Genomic DNA, 22440 nt, shown 5'->3' on the forward strand with positions numbered 1-22440 from the left:
CCCTGCGCCTGATTCGCCGGGAGTCGCAGAGAGGTGGTCGAAGCTGGGCAATGACAACGCTTGGAAGGATCGGAAGTGAGCTTGGGGCGGGAGTTTCGCGGTGGCATCCGGGAGATGCGCTGGGGATGATGGACTCTCATGATTGTCGCTTTCGTTGGTGTCGGTATTCGCGTCGTCGTGTCGCTGCTGTACGAGTATAATTGGCAAGAGCCGCCGCTGGGTCCAAAGTAATGCATAGACTGTACATATCGCCTCCTCCTGCCTACCCTGCCTGCCGTGCTCGTCGTTCCCCGCGTCGACGAGCCCATCTCACATCTGCCAGGGTCCAGCCTGAGGTCCAGGTGACATTGAGCGGCCGTTCGCGAGCGTGCCTGGGCGCGGAGGCAGACGAGCATGATCCCAGCGAATGGGAACACCTGCATTCTCATGACGCATAGCGACGCGTCACAAGCGGCGCCTTACCCGCGACGCGTCCGTCACCTGCATCAAGCGATCGGAAACGCGATCTTGTGCAGACGCGTCTGTGGCGCAAGCTTGTATGACACCGTGACCGTGACTGTGCCACCTGAACCACCCAGGGCAAGAACACAGTTACCACGTTTCCGCAGTGTAGGTCTGTGTGGGCTTTAATTATTGCGCAAGGTCTGCTAGCAAAGTATTGATTACGGTGATCATACATTCAAGTTGCTGGTCACCGGGAATGCCACGGTTACGGTTCGACTGTCTTCGTGCGTCGGCACCGTGACCGCATGAAAAGATGCGCTCAGTATCAATCGTGGCATGTCTTGCGCGGGTTACCTCCGCGTATGGACCACGTAGGGACCCGAGTACAAGGTCCATTGTGTTGCTGTATGAGTCTGTTGTTTGAAGAGACGTGCGCGGTGCAGACTTGTGGTGGTGGCAGTCCGCCGAGGGGTCGACGTTCGTCCGCCTTTTTGACTCACTGGCAGGTATCGCAGGCGTGAACTTGAAGTTTCTGGACATCACGGCTGCCCTGATCCGGGTAAATAAAAAAAAGGATATGACATGGCACCTACGAAGCCCTCAGACTTGATTCTCAATTACAGGAAATGTGGCGAGTTCAATATATTGGATTGCACAAGTTCAATCGACGGCTGATAGAGAGCCATTCTAGTAGAAAATGATAGTTTCTTCCGGCGGGCTGTAGCTGCCGGAGGGACCGGACTGAGCCTGCCTCCTACATGCAGCCTGTGCGACATGACTCCCGCGCATCAAGCAAGTTCGACTGTTGCCTTCTTTCGGAGGCCATGCACACTCCAGTCACAGCCTGACAGCAACATTGCAAAGACCAAGAACCGCTGCAATATATTACTGTTCCGGTATAGATTATACACGGATAAAGAGAGGTCACGGCAAGTATGCCAATAAATACGCACATCATTAGTCCTTGCGGTCATGGTAAGCAGCCGTGAGCGGCGTCGACTCCGGTTCCTTGAACGTGGCCGGAGGGACCCCCTGTATCCTGCTGTACCCCCTACTCGAGCAGGGCTTGATAGCCAACACAAAGCAGACGACACCAAGCGCTAGTGCACCGCTAAGTAGCCCGATAATGATGTAGATGTTGCGGTTCAGCTCTGTCCATTCGGCCAGTGACACGGACGTACCAGAAGTCACGGACGCGGATCCGGGCGTCTTTGCCACAGCCGCTATCACGTCCGCGCTCGTGGTTGACGTGCTGAGGGTCGACGTGCTGAGGGTCGACGTGCTGAGGGTCGACGTGCTGAGGAAGATGTCGGCAGGCGCGGGAGTGGCAGTGGCAGCGGAGACGTTGACGAGGGAGTAGGTGTACGTCGCAGAAGCCGCCAACACGGTGGAGCTGGTGAGGTTGAACAGGTCGGCGAAGACCTCGTACTCGTTCTCCGCGATGCGCCGCGCGTTCATCTCGTCGTACTCAGCGAATGCTTCGTCGGCGTCGGTCAGCTATCGGGGCAAGTGGGCTCAGTGAATGGTGATGCCGAAAGAGCGATGAACACACGCTGAGGATCTGCATGTACGGCGCAGTGGACTCGTCAGCAGCGCCCGGCAGGAAGCCGTTTCCGTGATAGAACAGGGTGTAGACATTGCGCATGAACGTGTCGCCCAGGATCCAGACTGAGAAACAACTGTGAGAGGCGCACACAACTCTGCGGGCCATGTAGAGACGCACGCGGGTCGTCATTGACGTTGAACGCACTACGGCACGTCACAGCCCCCGTTGTGTTGTTTACCTCCACGAGGACGGAGTCAAGCGGGTGGACCGGGTAGCTGTTGTTGCTGCAATCGGTAAATCATGTCAGCGTTCGGGCGATGGGCGGGGCGCAGCAAGGAGACCTACCCAAAGATCATGCTGATGTTGACTTTGGTCTCACAGGGAACTGTGTAGTAGCTCTGATTGTCCGAGTCTTGCTCGGTATAGACGGCGCCAGGGAGGTCTTGGAACATCGCGTCCAGATAGTATCTGGGAATCCGGGCTGAAGAAGCATCCCCCGATGATCAGAAGTCTCCAAGGATAGGGGAGAACGACCGTACCGAGTGCGGTCCCACTGTCCAGAAGGATGAGACTCTGGTTTGCCCCAGGTTGAACAGTAAACTTCGATGCATCTTTGGCGACACTGAGTTTGAGATGCTTGAATTTAGTACCGGCCATACAAGGGCTGATCAATAAATATTCGGCTCACCTGGAACCATTTCCGGGGTGGAATACGCCGTTCACGGTGATGCCGTCCATCCAGGTGAACCACGCCTCCTGGTTAACCACAGGCAAACGAGGGGTATCCACGATGTCGGAGTAGTTGCTCACAAGCTCACCTGTATCAGCAGCTTAGTCACCTACTATCCTCAAGCGAGCATTGGATCTTACCAATCGTGAGTGCGCCGCCTTGAGTATGTGAGGCGTCACCGAGCTCCGTTCGAGACAACAGAAGAGTAATGAACTTGGACTCGTCCGGAATTTCGTAGAAAACCTAAGATTGGTGGTGTGAAGCTCGTGGAGATTCTCGTCGCACGTGGGAACTCACGTTTTGGAGGAAAGGCAGACCATTGAACGACGTTCCGTTCAGATCATGATGAATGCTAGAACCCAGAGGCCTATAGTCCAACTGTCGGTGAGGCACAGTTACCACAGGCAGCCACGTAGTACTCACAGGCCGACACCGAGAAGACCCAGATCTTCACCAGGGGTCGTGGCATTACTGCCAGGAGCAGTCACTGTCAGGAAGTGGCCGTGAGACTGAGGCATCCTGGGCTTTCCAAGGCGACGACGCACCAAGCGCTTGACCCGATACGGTGAACTCGCCAAGCGTGACGTTTGCCAGGACAATTGGTCCGTCGGCCACGGTGCCATCCCTACGAAGGTAGGTGGTGAGAGAGTAAAATGCGTATGCGTAATTCACGACGAACTCATAGGGCGTGGTGCTGTGGACCCCGGTGTCGGTAAGACCCTGAAGGTCGACACCTTCGCTATTGACCCATAGATCTGTGCTGCCCGAGTCGATTTGCACCTGAGATAGAAGGCACCATGTCAGTTTGGGACCCAACTGAAAGAGAGGCGTGCCCTTTGTTACCACGTACCTGGAATGGCTCGCCTTGGATGTACAGAGTCGCAGTATAGAGCCCGTTTCCGGCATCGGTGAACCCAGTGTTGCTGACATTATCCGGATTCGTGAGGACTGCGGTAGTCGACCGAGGCTGAAGGCCCGTGACTCGCCGCTGCACGGGAAGTCGCAAAGCAGAAGCAGAGCCCGCGAGGAGGAAAAGAAGGGAGCCCAAAATCATAACGAAGAAATGGAATGCTGGATCACGATGCCATGCCGTGCTTTTATATTTGAACAGGTGTCCGAGCATGCCAATGTACTCGGTCTTCACGGGTCTCATCGTCCACGACGCGCGCTGCCCATCCTGGTCAGGCCTGTGCTTCATCAGGATTGAGCGGTGGAATCACAGTGAAAAAATGGCCGGCGCATCAACTTGAAGAACCGTGAATGCAGACGATGGACTGCGCTGATCGACCCCCACCTTCGGTTTCACGGGCATGAGCCGTCATGACCGATGTCCAGGGCTGCAATTACTGTTCGAGACATTGGACGTGCTTGTCTTCAGTAAACTGCAAGGCAGGCACTAGGCATATTCAATCAAAGAACAGGTTGTTATACCCGCACACACTGACGGAGTGGTCAGCGTATACTCGAATCTGGCCGCGCATAAACTGAGCAGCCCAGAATTCTCTGGTCATGCGCGCCACGCCGGACCAGCAAATGCAACACATCTTACGCATTGTCGCCTGAGACGCTGGGTTGACCTGCTTCAGCTGGCGCCATATGTACGGCCTTCTGCCACGCATTGAAACGTGCTGTAATCCACTTTGACAGCATCGTAGACGCCATGCACTGCTATCCGTTGAGATTGAACGAGCTCTTCGAGAAGCTCTGGGCGGATCTATGGGCCCGAGTGTGTCAAAGGCTACAAAAAAGTTGTACACGTCAGCATAGATATGATCCTTTTACATACTGCAGTTACCTTCGTCCTTGCAGACAAATCAAGAGGACCAAAGCGCACGTTTTGCTTGACCAGTGTTATGATCTCCTTCAAGTTACTGAGGCACTGGCAGCATCGCAAGCTCGCCGTGCCAGTGGCAGAGACATCTCGAAAAGCTGCCCGAATTGAATGACAGCCCGAGTAGCACGACCTTGCCAGGAAGACTGCAACACCGCCAAGCCCAAGCTGTTAGTTGCCGGTTGGCTGTGTTAGCGTGCGTAGGTTGTGGATCACATCATGTACAGGCCGCCCGATGGCCCGGGTTGGGCCCGGCCCGGAGTCGGACAACGCCTCGGGGATGACTCGGCGTACCCCCAATATGGAAGGCGACCCATTGCTCCCATCAGCGGGTCAATGTACGCACACCACCGCTTCAGAAAATCGCAGGCTCAACGGGCCAACGGATAGACAAGTAAAATGATGATTGGGAAGATGGCGAATAGGAGCAAAAGCGACACCAGCAGGATTTGAACCTGCGCTCCCGACGGGAAACAGATACTGTTCGAATCCTGCACTTCCAACTAATTCGAATCTGTCGCCTTAACCACTCGGCCATAGTGTCTCAAATTTTTACCCGCAAAGTTAAATCATAGCCCATACGCGCACCAGCGAACAGGACAAAAGGCTAGCCGAAGGACCGTTTGAGAGGAACTACATAAGTATATCCACAGTCCCGAGTCCGTGCTTTCATATACACTACTAGAAGACTCCCCGTGCGGCCGCACAGATAATGAAAGCGAAAGCGGGTCGCCCGTGTCTGCCCATGTCGAGAGTCTGCAGCACCAGCACCTGCCAGAATGACAATTGCCAAATTGCCGATTCCGCTGTAACATTTCCGAACGAGTGCCGCCAACGGTGGCGGTCCTAACCTTGCACGCACTGTGCAAATGGCAAGGACTTGGAATGAAATCTTGAGCATCATTCGACTAGCTGCCGATCATCCGCATAGAATATCGATCAAGAATGCAGATGAACTTGAACAATTTGAAGGCCCAGACAGGTGCTGGTGTTAAGGCCAAGGCCTGACTAGTACTACTCACTTGAAATGACCCGCAGCCCGGTCGCACGCATGCCTTCTCGCAGGGACATGACGAACGCGCGACATAGCGTTCGCGGAGGCATTGAAGGTAGTACAACACTTGCGCGGCGATGTTCCCTGTGAGCCTAAAATCAGTAAGTATCCCTGCGAGACACAGGCACGGCGCGCACCATCTACTCGGCTCGCTGCCTTAGGACGCATCAGGACGTCTACACTGTTGCTATCAGTGGCAACGCCGACGGAGGTCGTGTTCGCGCCGCCCATGATGTACGCGCTGAGACTTTGCGTGTCAGCGAGCTGCCCGGCGATCTTGGCACCCATATCACGACTGCACAGACGAGCGCATTTCACGAGTCTGCGAGTGATGCAATTGTTCTGCTTCGTCCGTCCAGAGCTCAGGGGGTCTGTCAATATAATATACGATGAAGTCGCCTAAGAGAATCGCGCGGCAAGCGTGAGCCTGTAACCGCAGGACCTGAGCAATACTTGGCCCGGGAGTGATCGTTGCAATACACTGTTAGAGACTCAGGAGAAGGAACCCATCCCGGTGCCACAGGCAGGACGGCTGGATGATCTTGTGACTTGCCAAAGTTACTGTACTGACGCTGTACTCAGACGAGCTCGGCCGGCCTACAACAACGATAAACAAGTGTGAAAAAGGGGTGGACATGTTCGACGGAGGAAGACTCCGAAGAACCTTGCTCTGACGAGCGGCGGAAGCAGAAGCACCCACGTCCTAAAAATGGAGCTGTACTCTTTCACTAGAGAGGATACCTAAGTACAGTTAGACAACCACAACCTCCTCCCGCCGGCGAGCCCATGCCTACCCAGCGCGCCTTGCGATCTACCCAGAGCGCGATCGAGGTACGGGATGGCCTTGCAAACCGTAATGTGACAGGCCCTGGTGTGGACGCCTCAATGTCACCCTCCGGCGTGCACTTCTGCCTTGTGCATGCCTGAGGATCGCAGGCTTGCCGACACACTGCGCGATACCGTTCGTGCAGCTGCATTGAAGAGCTAACTCGATAGAGATCCCGCTACGAGTCTCGTCCTGTGATCTCCGTCGACAGACGTGATATCTCGGAGAACGCTGCCCTCAGCAGGTCGAGGTCCGCATCCAGGTGGTCCGCGCGGGACTTCATCTGCAGCCTCATCCATCAGTACACCAGCAAAGTGAACGAACGGTGGGCGAGAGGACGTACCGCGGCGATAGTGTCACTAGCAGCGATGAGCTCGTGGTGGTGGTTGTACACGAGGCTCTGGCGCTCGCTATCAAGTTCGCGCATCTCGGAGAGGAGCTCGTTCTCGCGCTTGAGTAGCGAGGGCAGCGAGCTCGTCGTGATCAGCTGCCCGTAGTACGCCTTCGCGTCGAACGCCGACGAGTCTCCATGTCATCCCATCAGTCACCGAGGCCGCACGCATCCACACGGCAGACTCACCCAAGTCCATCGGGTCCGCAACCCTCGCCGGCCCACCGAGCGGCGGCGGCGGGCCCACGCCCAGGCCGTAGTGTTTCCTCAACAAGTCCCTCGCACGCGTCTTCGGCCGCTCGCCGCCCGCAGGCGGAGACACCCTCGGCCCGGGGGGCGGGGAGGTGGGCAGCGCACCAGCGTGCACAAGCGGGCTAGTGCTAGAGATGCGGCGCATGTTGGCGGGGGTAGGTGTATTGGGCGAGCCGGGGATGGTGGCGCGGAGGGGCGAGGAAGGAGGTCGGGGGATGGGGGTGCGGGAGCGCGAGGGCGCGTTTGAGGATGGGAGGGATATTGTTGAATGGGACATATTAGAGGAGAGATTGTGTAAAGGCCTTGGACGAGCGAGGCGGCCCTGGGTGACTGAGAGCTGGCGAGAAGGCGCGCTCAAGCAGTGCGACGCGTTGCACGTGACTGATGTTGGAGCGTGTTCCTCAGACGCGCTCATTTCGAGTTGTCGTCCTCCCTCTTCGATATGTGGACTTGGTATACGCTCTCGATATAAAACTGGCGAAGATTGTGGATCATTGTTCTATTTGATACAAGAAATCATTAGCACGCACTGGTTGTACAGTATTCGTTTTGGAGGTATCAAAGTCCGCGGTTCGCAACGCGTAGTCACGGTAGTAGTGATTCGTCGTATACGTATATCGTCAACGCCAGTCCTTTTAAAACTCTACTTCATCTCAATACCCAGCCGCACGCGCAGGCTGCAAATTCGCGCCTCCCGCGTTCTGTACGCCATACGGTCCTTGGCCGGCATTGTGTCCATTGCCGTATCCATTGCCGTATCCGTTCCCTTCAACTCCCCCGTTCCCGTACGCCGGCCCACCGACCTGGCGCATCGTGCCCGCCGTGCCCCCGCTCTCGACGCTCCTCCGGCCAAGCAGCTCCTGGTCGAAGTACGCGCCCTTGCGCATCCCCCGGGACATCCTCAGGTCGTAGTAGAACGTCAGCAGGTAGAACGTGTACCCAAACGCGATGACCCATTCGATCACCGCGCCCACGTCCGCCGTCGTGTACAGCGTGATCGCGAACACGATGGCGAGGATGATGAGGACGACGGCGATGATGCCCTTCGCGATGTACGCGATGCGGAGCTTGCGCTGGCCGTCGTAGTCTTTGTTGATCCAACGGTACTCGACGATGGTGAAAATGGCAGAGAGCCCGACTCCGATGATGAAGACGAGCAGGAAGACACGGTGCAGGCTTTGGTGCCGCCCGGTGTCGAAGATGGAGAGGAGGATGAGTCCCGCGCCGCCGATGAACGAGCCGAGGACGGCCAGCGTCGAGAAGATGCGCTCGCGTCGGCGCATATTCGGGTGCAGCCTGCGCATCGCTCAGTCTCAGATTGTGCTCGCGTTAACAGGAGCATGACTAGTACGCACCTCCCGGAATGCCGCAGCCATCTCTCAACCACTAGCGTCAGGAAGAATGTCACGCCCGTTATACAGCAGCACACGATGAACAAGGGCTTGAGGTAGCTCGCGCCGACATCTGAGATGTACGCGATGCTCCCCTGCTGCGTGACATATTGCGGCTTCCCCGTCGCCAGCCAAGTAATTAGCATCGCCCATAGCGTGCCTGTCTCGTGCGTAAGCTCGCCATCCTTCGCCGCACCAGCTCCCAGAGCGACTCACCAAACCAGATGAACGCTCCAAAGACGGGTATCCACGCGTAGACCCAGTAGTAGTGCTTGTACGCCAGAAACATCGCGGGCAGCTCGAGGCGGGGAGGGGGCGGTGGTGCAAAGGAGGGACTAGCGGGACTCTGGGCGGCTCCATCGCTGCAGCAGGCGACTTTTGAGCGAAGCAGGGAGCAGCCTGAGCCGCGGCGGTCGGTTCTGCAATGGCCTGACGTCACACCCCCGCTGCACCATGCCGAGCCTTGGCGCGCCACCAGCCACCGCCACAATCGTCCGTTCGGTGGCTGCCTTCCTACACAGCAAGCATAACAAAGTATCTGCACGTGCGATACCCTATGCGATACCGTATGAAATACTTAAAGTAACCTCGCTCCGGATACTGTATATGCGGATACCGAAATCGTAGATACTTTAAGTATCCCAGAATGGAATACTTAAAGTTTCCCATTATGGTATCACAGGCTGGGATACTTAAAGTGTCCGCGCCGATTACGAGTGACACTGTGACCGACAATAGATGAGAATGAAGACAATTAGTTCAGATGGACCATTGACCGCCACACTCGGAACTCGAAGCCTCGCTGAAGGGAATTACGTAATACTGGTGGCACAATGCACGGTGGCGGCAAGTCACGTCGCGTCGCGGCATGTCACGTTGCGTCGCGGCAGGTCGCGTCAAGTCGTGTCATGGCAAGTCGTGTCGCGTCATGTCGTGTCGTGTCGCGTCGCGTCGTGTCATGTCACGGCGTGGCATGTCATGTCATGTCAAGTCAAGTCGTGGCATGGCGCGGCGCGTCATGTCATGTCTCTGTTGTACTGTGTTTGCCCCGACAAGTCTCTTGATTCCGAGTTGGTCAATCCTATGAGTAACTGAGTGCCCCCAAGCTTAATTCTTTGATTCGCACAGCTGTTATAACATGTGGCTAGATCTATGGCATATTCCTACTGTATTTAGTCACTTGGTCGAGAGGACTGGAGAACCGACCGGCTCGAAAGAGTGGCTCCGAGACAAACACAGTACAACAGAGACATGACATGACGCGCCGCGCCGTGCCACGACTTGACTTGACATGACATGACACGACGCGACATGACACGACGCGACATGACATGACATGACATGCCACGCCGTGACATGACACGACGCGACGCGACACGACACGACATGACGCGACACGACTTGCCATGACACGACTTGACGCGACCTGCCGCGACGCAACGTGACATGCCGCGACGCGACGTGACTTGCCGCCACCGTGCATTGTGCCACCAGTATTACGTAATTCCCTTCAGCGAGGCTTCGAGTTCCGAGTGTGGCGGTCAATGGTCCATCTGAACTAATTGTCTTCATTCTCATCTATTGTCGGTCACAGTGTCACTCGTAATCGGCGCGGACACTTTAAGTATCCCAGCCTGTGATACCATAATGGGAAACTTTAAGTATTCCATTCTGGGATACTTAAAGTATCTACGATTTCGGTATCCGCATATACAGTATCCGGAGCGAGGTTACTTTAAGTATTTCATACGGTATCGCATAGGGTATCGCACGTGCAGATACTTTGTTATGCTTGCTGTGCTACATGCGCACACGACTGGCTGCAGTGGCGCCCGGCGACATCATCCGCAGTGCTGACATGTCTTGTGAGGCACGCTATCGCGGAGTACGGAGTAGGATAGAACGCAGAGCAGAACAGGTAATAAGACTAATACAACAAGATACGTACTAACACAACAACCTCCAGACCCCAACCGCGAAAATCTGTCCGCGCCCGCCCAGCTCGCCCGAGTTCCACCGGCCTCCCATCTAGTGTGGCACAACATGAACGGGAATCTCACCGTCGTCCTCCCCACCCGTGTCCCTCCCCTAACGAAACGCACGATGTCATGAAGCGATCACGGGAGTTCCTGCAAGCCAAATCACGGATCTGAGCACACAGGACCAGACTGCACATCACAAATAGGTACTACTTTCTCCGTCTGTGCGAGCTTCTTGAAGATCTGTACACGCACCCACGCATAGGCCGCCGATCAGGCACTCCGCCGCACCGAGGAATACGACACGCACCTGGATGTACACCTCTGCAGTCTGCCCGCCAATAACCGCCCACCGTCCGTCGATGATTGTGAACGGTACGCCCGTCACGCCCTTTTTGCGCGCCTCCGACATCATGTTGATCACCTCCTCCCGGCAGTCGTCCGACTCAATGAAGCTCACCGCCTGCCGTACGACCAATGAGAAACGCGTCAGCTAATCCTCGGCCCTTCCTCGGTGCAGTCGCACGGCGCACGCACCTCATCTTTCGCCATGATCCCGGCCGCCTGCGCGAGGTCGCTCAGGACGTCGGAGTCGCCGATATTCCGATTCTCCTCGAAGTACGCCTTGTTGATCGCCTGCAGGAAGGTCTGCTGCATCTGCTGCCCGCCGACCTTGAGCGCCTTGAGGCTTAGCCGGTGTGCGCGCACGGTTTGCGTGATTGTGCCGTCATATTTGCTGTGGACGTTTCATCAGTTCCTCCCTGACTGTATATATCACATTCTTTGGTAGAGTTGCGGAAGGGTAGCCCGCGCCCTGGGGAGTCGTGCAAGGGGAAACAAGATGACTCTCGAGTGCGAACGAACGGCTCGCAACGCCAAGGCCGGGTACCTCGTCCCGCTTCTGAAAGCAATTCGCAAGCATACGCACAAGCAGTGTCACTCACATATTTAGGCCGAGCTGCTGCCCGCGGAGGGTGATCATTTGCATGATCGACTGGAACTTCTCCTTGCCAAAGCGATTGATGTACCATTCCCGCTTGACCAGCGCCTGGTCCTCCGGGAGCGACGGCTGAAGCTGGTATGGCCTGTGCTCAATCTTGATGGTGATGGGTAGATCCCGGACGGCTTCGACGGCGTTCTCCATCTCCTTCTCGCCAATGTAGCACCAGGGGCAGATCTGCGGCGTCCCGTCAGCGGGCGGGTGAGCACGCTACGGCCGCAAACACGCACTATGTCCCCGATGACAACCAAATTGACCGTCCGCGACATGGTGCGGGGTGTGGCTAGGGTGTTCGGAGCGGGCGCGCGGGTCCAGAGGCCGAGAATTCAGAGCGGCGAAGCGGGATTTGGGCGCTATGGTGCGCGAGTGATGCGCGTGCAGAGGCGTCGTTAACGAGCGGCGTGGTAGAAGACCAGAGAGAGACAGAGCGAGCGCAGGGGGATAAGCGTGGAGGTATATACAGTCTTTACTAACGCTCGCTCCTGAGATTGGTCACCGGCTTGGGTGAGCACCTCACCGATGCTCGTCATGTGACAGATCGGGCGCGCCCTCGCGAGGCGCCCATAACCAACTCCCCCGCCTCCTGCCTCGGTCTCCGCCCCTGCTTCCCGCCGGCCGGCCTGCTCGAGTTCAGAATCGCCCCTCCCCGTCGGCCGTGCGGGAAGGCGGGACTACGTCTGGGCTGCCCTCGAAACACTCCGCTCGCTCAGCGACTTCGGGCTGCTTGCAAAGCCATAGTGGGAGCGAGCTTTTGTCAGCAGCCGGGCGCAAGCTAAACATGGACCTCAACTCTCTCAAGCTCGCCTCGTTTACACCTGTGTGTCCGGACTCGCTGTCAGCAAACGACTTCTGCTTCTTTGCTGTGCAGTGTTCAGCCTCTGCTCGTAACCATGACATGACGAACTCAATCAAGATTGTATGGGCGTCGCTGCCCGCACATTCTCTTCGAGGCGGCTGGCCCAGCGAAGCCGCCGGCCTCGGTGCTGCACTCGACTTGGCGTCCGTAAGTGCATTCTCACACCATGTCAGCAGGAGGTGCCTTGTGGATGCTTCCGTTCGCCCATGCCTATCGCGGCGGTGCTCCTCGCGAGCTCCCCGGACCGCGCGCTTCGTTGACATCGAACGCTGTACGAACACAGGGCGTACTTCTGAAAGAAATCACTGTTGCTCCAGTGTTCAGAGGAACTCGGCGTCGGTGGGCTCCACCCATCCCAGTCCTTTCCACACTGCAAGACGATACGATCAGCAAGCCTTCAACATATCAGAATCGCGTTCAACCCACTTCTCATCTTGTCCCAATCTTCGAAGGGTCGCACTCGTTAGCTGGGGCCTCTCTGACACAACGACGACACGCAGACACTCACCCTTCCACCAATGTTTGATCCTACCGCCCTCCTACAGTACAACACCGTCGGCTCAACATCTCCCTCCCAAACTCGCGTAGGTCGCGATGGACTCACCATGATGAACGACCCCTGCGCCGTCCACTGCGCGTGCTGTCCATGGGGCTCGACCCCGCCGTGAGGTTCGCCGGTATGAGTGCCCTCCGCGGTGTAACGCAGGGAGACGAAGTCCTCTTTCGCGACGACGACGTCGAACTGGATTATGTGGAGGTCGTTCAGGCTCTTCAGGACCTCTGTGGGCGACGTCAGAGGTGCGTGCATCCATGGGCGGACTGGACTAACTTGCGTGCGACCTGCAGAGGACCGTATCAGCGCGCCCGCTGCGTACAATTGTACGTGTGACTCACTCGGCGTATTCATCGACTGTATGCGCCATCGGGAACGTCGACGGCGCCGAGAAGGTGTTGTCCGGCGCGCAGAACTCGAGCACGCTCTCCTTGCCCGAGTTGAGCTCGTAGGAATATGCCGTGCGCATGTACTGCCGTCAGTCACGGCCTCAGCGACCGAGTTTCCTGCTGCTGCTAACACTCACCTTCAGGACCGTTGAGACGTTCCGCTCTTCCTGTGCGGAGAGCTGAGCAGGCATGGCTTTGATGGGGATGGGCACGCCAAAACGTTGTTGGACTTCTTGGGTGGATAGGTCGCGTTCGGGCATGCTCGCGTTGCGACACTTCTCAGACGTTGGTGAAGGTGTGTGCGAGCTTGGATGCCTATTTGAACTTCGGATTTGGGCACTGGCGCGAACGCGTGACGTCATTTGGTACGTCCGCGTTGGGGTGCTACAGTACTTACTCAAATATATATGTACGTTGTTAATGCGTCCCAGTACGTATACATGCATCACAATCGGTGTACTTATGGTTAGAGGCCACTTGGGGACGATGCTGTAGGATGAATCATCAATTGAACCCGGGCCGTCGAATTCCAGCTCAGGTGTGAAACTACCTTCTACGATACTACGCCGAAGTGGCAAAGGTTGTCGAGGCACACAAACAGAAACAATGGGCATCGGTGGAGGGCTTCATGAGGGTGAGGCGTTTCAGAAGGCCTACCGAAGTTGCGTGAAGAGCTTAAAGAGACGAAGTGGATGGTGCGACGGGGAGTGATGCGCTGGGATGGTCAAGTATACATTGTACAACGTGTGAACTTATATTACAAGGGCGAAAGTAGCTGCGGGAAGATCTGCGCGAATCGTCTTACAGTCAAACATTGTCAGAATATGATGGTCTGCAGCTTTACTGCTGGCCCGGTCGCGCTTGCAGGACGCCGTCGAAGTAGGTGTCCACTTTCTCGTCGTAGAACGCGACGTAGCCTTTGATGTCTGCGCACTCCGCCAGGGGCACTCGGTACCACCAGACGAGGTTGTCGAGGACTTCTCCTGTGGAGAGTGCCACGCTGTAGTAGTTTGCAACACCCTGGAGAAGGGCAATAAGCCATCGCGACCCATGGGACGCAGATGACAAGCTGACCTTGTATGGGCACACAGTCGTGAGATCCGTTGGCTTCAGTAGATCCATGCGGCAATCGGTCTTGGGGATGTATGTCCGGACCGCAATGCCCGTCTCGAAGAGCAAGCGCGGCTTCGTGGAGTTCGCCACTTCGACGCCGTTCACCACGACGCGTACGTGCCGAGACGACTGCAGAACGTCCACTCGCTTGCATCGGAACCATCAGTAGAGTACAGACTGCAACGCTCAGTTCACGCGAACCTTGTACGGGTCTTTGGGGTGCACGAACACCTCTTCATCCTCCTCGAACCAGGCGTCCATCGCATCGAAGGCGATCTGCATCAGGCCGGCGAGATCACCCTGCAGGTACTTCGTGACCGCATATTCCGCATTGCGCGTGCCTACAATCAGGTCGTATTGCTCGCGGTCCGCTGATTTGGATGCGGGCTGCAGAAATTGCGCCGGGACATCCGCGGGGTCGAAGAAGTAGTATGGGTAGTACGGCTTCAGCCATCTGAGGAGCAATTGTGACGGGGCGTTGTGAGAGTCGACCTGCTGCACTCACACTAGCTTTGCACGTGTGGTGTCTACGACAAACTTGCCCGCGAAGAACACACGGATGCGCTTGGCGGAAGGCTCGATGTGTGGCTGAGAGAATGGGGGCGACATGGACTGCAAAGTGAGGGGGTCGATCGATGAACTCTCCTGTTCTCTGCAGCGGTATAAGACCATTTGAAGGTATGCGGAAGCGCTGCGCTGACTGAGCTACTCGGGAGCCCCATTGCTTCTCGAGTTCCTGGGCCACACCGGGCTTCGCTGTCGACTTACCTGGCGGAGACGTGCTTCGAGATTTAGGAATATGGATCACAGGGTGACTGGTGAAGCGCTCCAAATCCTCCAGACGAGAGACTCAGATTCAGTGCGATGCCACACACGCAGTATGTTACAGCCTGAGCCAAGCCTGAGCCTCAGGATGGTTGAGGATCGTGAATCGGCACTCAGGCACGCTGATTGTCACTGTCAGTCGGGTTGATGAAGCCACGGCCACGTGACCATAGTATACACGCACTCTTCGCACGGTCAGTGCACTGAGCCACAGACCACTTCGAGGTTGCTGTGTTGCACTACCGTCGCCCTTTGCATATCTACCTGCGCTCTCAGCGCACCACAGCTGGCATAATGAGACTCGAAGACGAAGTTATACAAGATAGTGAGGATGAGGAGATGTTTGCCCCGCTGAGAATACCAGGACCATCGACTATGGAAACAGAGGCTCGAGAGGCAGCAAAAGGTGCGTACAGGCTGTAGTACAAGTGTCGGGCGAGGCTGCTGATGTACTTGTCGTGAGCAGATAATCGTGCAAGCCGGAGCTCCCCAGACAAGCATCCCAATGCTTCAAGCAGCGCGTCCACGTCTGTCCTCAATCACCGTGCACCGAATCTCAACACAACTCAATCACCACCTACTGCTCCTCCTACAGCATCGAAGGCGCGGCCGAGACCACGACCAGCATACAAAGGCGCGCTTGCGAAGGTCGCAGCAGCCAGCGAGGCCAACGGCCAAGCGGCTGCACCAGCACCCACTACCCCACCAACCGGATCCGACGCGACGAGACCGACGAACCCGCAAGACGCCAATCCCTCAACTTCATCCACCGTGGTCGATCCTAAGGCGGCGCCAGCTGCAACTGAGGACCTCGACGAGTTTTCTCTCGACATCGCCGAGCGAGCGAAGCTGCGCTCTCGCGCGCGCAGCTCGAAGGTCAACGCCAAACAACAACCACGCCCCGTTGACCCAGACGTCATCGACATCAGCTCCTCTGACGAAGACCTCAACATACGACCTCCGAACCGAGGTCCGAAGGCCAAGGCTGCAGATAGAGACGTGCCTTCGCCTAAGAAACGCGCGAAGAAGACGCATATACCCGTCGACATCGCCTTGGATGATACCAGTTCCGCGATCATACCCATTGCTACCTCCGACTTGAGTTCCCAGCTACCCCCATCTGACCCACCGCTGTCTACCCCTCTGGAATCGACACCGGCGAATGCGCGACCGATGATCGGCTCGTCCCCACTCTCCTCCCCTCTACCTCCACCACCGCGTCCACCGAAGCGCAAGCGTAAAACACTGCCTGAGCTACCAAACGACTCAGATGACGGAGACAGCGTTAAACATCGAGGAGCGCTACGGAAGGAAGATTCGGGGCTTGCGATGCCCCCACCGCCCCCGCCGTTCTTCGCAGGATCATCATCGTCATCATCCGCGCACGTTTCCGACACGCTCGTCGAAACATTATCGTCCACGCGTGCCTCCGACGGACCCGCCGCCCCCAAGTCCGCCAAAGCCAAAGGCAAACGGAAGGTGATAGATGACGACGACTTTGAGGACGACTGGCCGATAGACCCGCCCATAAAGCCGAAGCCCCGACAACGGAAGAAGTCTACCGATGAGGACGACTGGCAGGGCGACGAGGTGCCGAAGCCCGCGCGCAAGTCGCGCAAATCGGCGGCGGACGAGGAAGACGAGGGGGAATGGGCGGGTGACGCGCCGCCGAAGCGCAAGCCGCGTGCGCCGCCAAAGAAGAAGGGCAAAAAGGACGGTGTGCCGAAGCAGGTGGTGGAGGTTGTGATTGAGCAGACTAGGGGAGGACGGAAGGGCAGAAAGGGCAAGAACGATCCGCCGCAGTCAGTCGAAGATGTCGCGCGCAATACGGACGTTGTGCAGGGACGCGCCTCTGTAGATCCCGACGCTGCGGTGCCTGAAGATTTGGCTGGTGCGAAGGACGGCTTATCGCCTCTCAGCGACCTCGAGGTTGAGTCTGGGACAGGGAATAAGCAGGTTGCACGACAGAGCACGCCTCCACCCGTTTCCAAGCCGTCCATACCTGTCCTACGAGATGGCGAGTCTATCCTCAACTCTCCACGCTCCAAGAGCAAGGCCAAAGGCAAGAAGAGGGCTATCATGGACTCCGACGAGGAAGAAAACAACGACGGCGAGGAGCCAGGCTCTCCTCCCAAGAAACCTCGGCGTGAGCCTACCAAGGGCCGGAAGTCTGCACCTGCGGCTTTGGAGCAGGAGAACGAGGATCAGGAAGATGATGAGCCTGGGAGCTCGCACAGGGTAAGGTTCCGCCACGTCATTGAGTTCACCTAGATACTGAACACATCCGCCACAACAGGATCCAAGACCTCGAGTCTCCAGCTACTCAGCTGTAACCGCACCGTTCAAATCACCCCTGCCCGCTTCAGGCACCACCCCCAAGCTTACTCTCACCCACCGTTCCTACACTATCGGCCACGGGAAGTCGTCGCAAATGCCCATGTCCGAGCTCCTCAAGAAAGTCAACTCCCAGCCAGGCTCGCCGTTCGCCTCCCCGCGCCCGACGTACTCGCCCTACGCCAAGGCGTCGAAGAGCATGCTCCGGAAGATCGCGCCGCTGCACCCTAACCGCCGGACGCCCCCTCCCCCGCCTCCTCGCCCTCCTCCGCCGAAGAAGACCAAGAAGCAGCTGGAGCTCGAGGAGAAGTGGGAGATGGATCTTGAGGATTCTGTCGAGGGGTGGTATTGTATGTCGGAACAGGAGAGGGCGGCCCTGCGGAGGGCGAAGCGAGACACCGAGATGGGCTTCGAGGACTGATCTTGACTAAGTTGTTGTGCTACTCCATTCTGTAAACCTCATCGAATTGTGCTAAAGGTAGATGTACAATGCTTGTAACAGGACACAACACTGTAGCCGTGGAAAGGAACTGTATTAGATCGCGCATAACATTTGTACCCAATGGATGATGGAAATCGTTGCGAGCGTAACATGAGCGTGGTATACATGGCGGGTGAGGACAACATGAAAGGGAAGGTACTACAGTTACGACGATGGCGATTGCGGCGGTACAGTACTCCTGCGCCGCTCCGGATGGTGGTAGTATGTGCTATACCGCTTACGCAGACTCGACCGCCGTTCCGCACTTGCACCAGGGCTGCTGTGCGCAGAACGGACTGGGCTGTCCGGCTCTTCGTCCGAGCTGGCGTCCTCATCGCCAAGCCACTCGTCGTTCTCGGGCAGGACGATCACGCCCGAGCCCTGGTCGTAGCTGAGTCGATGCTGCAATGCCAGTGGTCGGCGCTGCGCCGTCGGTCGTCGCGGTTGGATGTCCTGCCATGGGTTGGCAGTAGTCTCTGGCGATGCCAATTGCTCGCCTGGTGAAGGGATATGATCGAGGTCGGCCGGCGCGCTGGCAGGGGTGCCATCTGCCTCGGTGGGACCAGCCACCTGACTGCTGTCTGGCCGGACGATGCTGCGGCGTTTTCGTAGCGTGAGCACGACAGCGTGGTTGGTATGGTCTTCTGCGGATTCCTCAGGGACTGGCGGGGCACCGTTTGTGGTACTAGGTGGTTGTTCCTTCGCCTGAGGCAGCCATGGCATTGGCAGGACACCATTCAGTGCCGGGTGCCCGTATCTTCGCTTGCCAGTGCTACGATGCAATTGTCAACAAATCCAAGATGTGTGCACCATAGTTATCACGTACTTCAAGACCCCGCTGTACCAATTTGCCATGGGTGGTTGAGACTACATCACAGGGTCAGGATTCAAGCATAGATGTCATTGAGAGTGAGTACTCACATAGTCTGTTCGCTCATCCTCGGGAGCGACATACAACGTTTCATCGTTTTGAGCATACCGCCTCCGGTTCAGGTTACTGTCCAAGAACATCAGCCTGTACTCCGAGTATACAGCACATCACGTACCTCTGGGACCACGTCACCGGATGTCCATGCCTCAATTGGACGACGTCCGCCGTGTCCTCGCCCCTCTGCACCTCGAACACCGCGCCCAAGTTCACATACTTGCTCAGCGGGCGGAACGCCTTGTCTTCGTACCATGCCCATAGGAGCGTCCCACCCAGCAGCGGCGCCAGGAGCGACGAGAGGACGAACGACTTCCTGAGGATGAATATACCTATCATGAATACGAGGAAGATGATTACGCCCCAGATGAGACGCGTGAACGTGATGGGCCAAGCTTGTCCCTGCGACTCGTACGGCTTGTAGAACACTAGACGTACGCGTAGGAAATATTAGCCTAGAAGGGACACGGGGTACCCGAGGCCTACCGAACAGGAGCTTGTATTTGTAGACGACGTAGGCCATTCCGAAGTAAACGGCACCGAAGATAAGGATGAGCGGCTGGATCACACTGTACAGCAGCGTGATGACGAAGACGAGGATGGCTTGCGGATAAACTACGCCGTAGTTAATCATCGGTGGCGCGTTCAGCTCGGCGAAGTCTAGAGGAGGCGTTTACTTGCATAGAAATGACAGGAAGGACACACTGCTCACCTCGGGGTGTTCGCGTGAAGAGACGGATGAAAATGCGAGGGAGTATAACACCCAAGTTTAGGAGCTGTAGAGGGATGATACCGAGACCTATAATCTCTCAATATCTCACAGCAAAATCTTGTCATGAACTGCAGGGTTCACCTTGCAGTATGACGTAGGACAGGAAGAAGTGCCTGCACAATCGTTAACATTCCGACACACTCCCAGAACGAGACAACCTCACCTGGCCTTTCCAGCGGCCAACGCGTAGGCCAATTTCTCGATGCCTCTCGCAGGAGAGTTCGCAAAGTCTCGCACGAGCTGCCAGTACGTACTCGCCACTAGGAAGATGAAGACAACGTTGACCAGCAGGAACAAAAAGTACCTGCCAGGGAGAAACAAATCAATGGCTGCACTGAAATTTGAAAGCGATAGGTACCCACTTCTTCATCAGAGAGTACTCTATCCAGCTACGCGCAGGATATCCCTGGAGGTATGTAAGGGCTACAAGATATACGTGAGGAAATGGCTTATAAAGGCAAGAAACAACCGCACCTTCCAGCAAGAATGGCAGCACGGCATTAATGCTTGCAATCGCAACCGAGGGCAGTGAGTTCTGCACGATCGCGCGCACCTGCGGACTTGCATCGATTAAATTGGCCAGCCACGGCATTACCTTCTTGATCTCCTTGTAACTCAGCAGACTAGCCAGCGCAGACGTGGGGACCGTCCAGAATAGGAGAAGGACCGCGATGGCGCCGAGCACGATCCACTCGCGAGCGCGCAGGTTTGAAGGGGAGTGGCTGATGTTAGACCAGATGATGTCGCGTGGCTCGGGGGCGAGACGGGTGACGCAGGAACGGGGATTAGGGCAGTGGACTGCTTGTGCGGCGATTTGCTGGCAAGACTCTTAGGATAATGCTGAGAAGAGAAATGCAGGGTACGACGTACTGCACTAGACATTGTCTCGAACGTCACGAAGGCAACGTGCGTAGCTCTGAAACGGCCACTCTTACGTCTTGTCTTGACAGCCTCGTGAGCTTCCTTGAACTGTTGTTCGAGATAGTCAAGTGCGTCGACCTTTGGCTTGAAGAGCTCCGGGCGAATGGTGGGCCGCTTACGACCCGGGACGACGATGCGCTCAGACGAAGCTTCCAGGTCCGGAGCTTCTACATCGACTAGACGGTTATCAGGCGTGACGGACTTCTTGAGGTCAATGACGCTCGGGTTCCCAAGGTACTTCACCCATGCCTTTTCGAGCTTCAGAAGCGCCGCTGTCCGTACATCAAGCAATCGTTTCAGTGACCCCACCTCCCGGCAGATACTCACGCTCTCCACGCTCAGGTCCATATGCTCGAAGTATTCCGCAAGAGCACGCTCGCCCCTCATGTGTTCCGGGAGGTGGGTCACCATGACCGTCCGCGCGGAGATGGAGTGCACGAGCTCGAGCGAGAAGAGTTGGCGAGCGCGGATGAAACGCTTGTAGTTTTTGTGGATGAAATGCAGGGCCAGGAGCGTGAAGACGTAGGTGAAGAGGAGATGCACAGAGAGGTATGAATTGGCATCGCTGACGAGGTCAAGCCAGTCGCGTCCCTCGGTTGAATTGGTGGCTGGGGCGAATGTAGGAGGCCATGTTCCCTCTCCGTCTCCATCTTCGCCGCGACCGTCGCCGATGTCGATGTTGTTCTGTGTATCGTGGACTGACTCAGATACATAATTTTTAGAAGAAAGGTATGACATACCTTGAGATTCACGGGCATGAGGATGAGCGCCGCGAATACGGAACAGACAGAGAATAGGTAGAAAGACATCTTGAAGAAATTGAGCAACTGCAGCAGAGGTTCATCGCACAACATTGTTGAAGAAAGCTCATCAAGCTTACAACGGCGGCGTCTAGTCCTACGATCTGCAGGACAGTGAATTCGGACGTCCGAATAGTAGGCAGTATCCAGCCGAAGAATGCTTGATGGGCGTGGGCCTCATGCGGCGAGAAACCTGAGTGATGTTGTATAAATCCGGGATCACTTGAGCAGCCTCGCAGATATTTGCATATCACTAGACACCCTCGGCGATGTACATGAAGTAGGCTTCCGCAGCTGTGGCGGTCATAGGCCAGCTACCGCACAGAAGTTAGTGCCATTGGAGGCCCAATCATGTGTACATCGCCAGGCTATTCTCATGATATGCAGATAACTGTAAGTCAACGCACCTTTGAGCTTCGTCCGAGGGGCGAACTGAAGTGGCCATCGTTTCCGGCAGTATGAAAATATGAGAAAGGAAGTGAGACCAATGGACGTTGATAGCAACAACTGTGTTGTGAACCACGGTCCCTCGAACTTTGCTATCAAGCAAGCGTAGTTAGCACTGGTCGTGATGTACATCAGGCAGTTTATGGCTCACAAGTTGGAGGTGTTCCGTTAGGTGGTCCTGGCTCTCCATCATCGTCGAACGCTGCCGCCCATTGTGCGAACAGCGACTGGACCGGCGACCTGTCCATCTTGCCGTGCCTGCCTGAAGGCACCCGTAGACAATCCTCGAGCAAGTTCCAGGTGATCAGCGCGTTTTGAGGCCGTAGGCAGGGAAGAGCAAGCAAGCGAGCAGATGTGGCCTGCGGCAAGATCGCGTCGGAACGCGTTCCAGGCGCGTGAGTGCTTTCAGGTGCTTTCCGTGTCGCAGACGCAGCCACCGCGACCAATCCTGTTCGCACAGCTCCGTCCTCGTTCCTCTCTACAGCCCCTTCCCTACTCGCATTCTTCCTTTCTATTCAACGCTCTATCTATCGTATTATCCCGCAATGTCTGTCATTCACCCACAACTCCACAGTACCCT

At 56.5% G+C, this 22440-nt stretch overlaps 1 protein-coding gene and 1 non-coding gene across 2 annotated transcripts; one reads left to right on the forward strand and one right to left on the reverse strand.

The window, feature by feature from the left end:
* Nucleotides 1–4985: 4985 nt before the first annotated feature.
* Nucleotides 4986–5095, reverse strand: B0H18DRAFT_t141. Its single transcript has one exon. It is a non-coding gene; the product is annotated as a tRNA-Ser (tRNA).
* A 10379-nt stretch (nucleotides 5096–15474) lies between these two features.
* B0H18DRAFT_958944 (uncharacterized protein) lies at nucleotides 15475–17451 on the forward strand (the record flags this gene model as incomplete). Its single annotated transcript, XM_048042759.1, has 2 exons — nucleotides 15475–15586; nucleotides 15776–17451. The coding sequence occupies 2 exons, from the start codon at nucleotides 15475–15477 to the stop codon at nucleotides 17449–17451; spliced, it is 1788 nt and encodes a 595-aa protein (XP_047887567.1).
* Between the last annotated feature and the right edge of the window lie 4989 nt (nucleotides 17452–22440).

Source organism: Fomitopsis serialis, assembly GCF_022376445.1.
Source record: "Fomitopsis serialis strain Sig1Antser10 chromosome Unknown B0H18scaffold_122, whole genome shotgun sequence".
Classification (NCBI taxonomy): domain Eukaryota; kingdom Fungi; phylum Basidiomycota; class Agaricomycetes; order Polyporales; family Fomitopsidaceae; genus Fomitopsis; species Fomitopsis serialis.